Source organism: Apaloderma vittatum, unplaced genomic scaffold, assembly GCF_000703405.1.
Source record: "Apaloderma vittatum isolate BGI_N311 unplaced genomic scaffold, ASM70340v1 scaffold29318, whole genome shotgun sequence".
Lineage (NCBI taxonomy): Eukaryota > Metazoa > Chordata > Aves > Trogoniformes > Trogonidae > Apaloderma > Apaloderma vittatum.
In genome coordinates, this window is record NW_009731720.1 from 6,270 (window position 1) to 6,958 (window position 689).

The following is a 689-nucleotide window of genomic DNA, read 5'->3' on the forward strand; positions in this document are numbered from 1 at the left end:
TTTGTGCCGGGGGGGTCGTTAACGCTGCCATTAGCGTGTCGGACCAACATCGCATCGAAGGGGTCATATAGGTCTTTTTTTTTCCCTGTTTCTATTTTGAAAAGCAAGCCCTGCAGTGGCAGGTATGGCAGGAGTTGATTGTGGGATTTCAAAGGGAAAGAAAACCCATCCCAAAGGGAGGGGCAGAGCCACCCCAGAGCATCCCCAGCATAGACCCACACCCGGGGACAGGGCGCGTGGTCCCACGTCCGCGTGCCTGCGCTCACCTTGGTGTTGGGGCTGGTCTTCTTGAACACCCTGCGAAGGAAGAACAGGCAGGCGGGTTGGGAACGGCTCGGATGAGGCCGGATGGGGCCCAGGGAGGGGGGTGGCCGTTTGTCTCCCTGGGGCCAGGAGGCGAGGGCTTCCCTGAGAGCGTGGTGCTTCTCCAAGAGCTACACCAGAGCGCCCAGCCTTGGGGAACTCGGTGTCCTGCAAATTCAGAGCCAACCCCCACCCCATTTGACTGCCACCAGGGGTGTCACACTCCTGTGACCATCGAGGAAGGGGTGCTTCAGCTGGCTGTGTCTTAAGGACAAGGGAGGAAGCATGAACACGTAGAAGAAAAGAGAAGGTGCTTTGTTTGCCCCGTGATGGCTCACTCCACCTCGCTACAGCGAGCTCACGTACCCGCACGCGGGGGCAGCGGG

General features: G+C 59.7%; 1 protein-coding gene across 1 annotated transcript in view; it reads right to left on the minus strand.

The window, feature by feature from the left end:
• The window catches only part of LOC104278351 (arrestin-C-like), a gene marked incomplete at its 5' end in the record, with an annotated part of 5,884 nt that extends 5,587 nt beyond the window's left edge, over positions 1 to 297 (minus strand). Inside the window, 1 exon segment of the mRNA XM_009875296.1 lies at positions 267 to 297. Coding sequence (XP_009873598.1) covers positions 267 to 297 — 31 coding nt within the window.
• Positions 298 to 689: the final 392 nt, after the last annotated feature.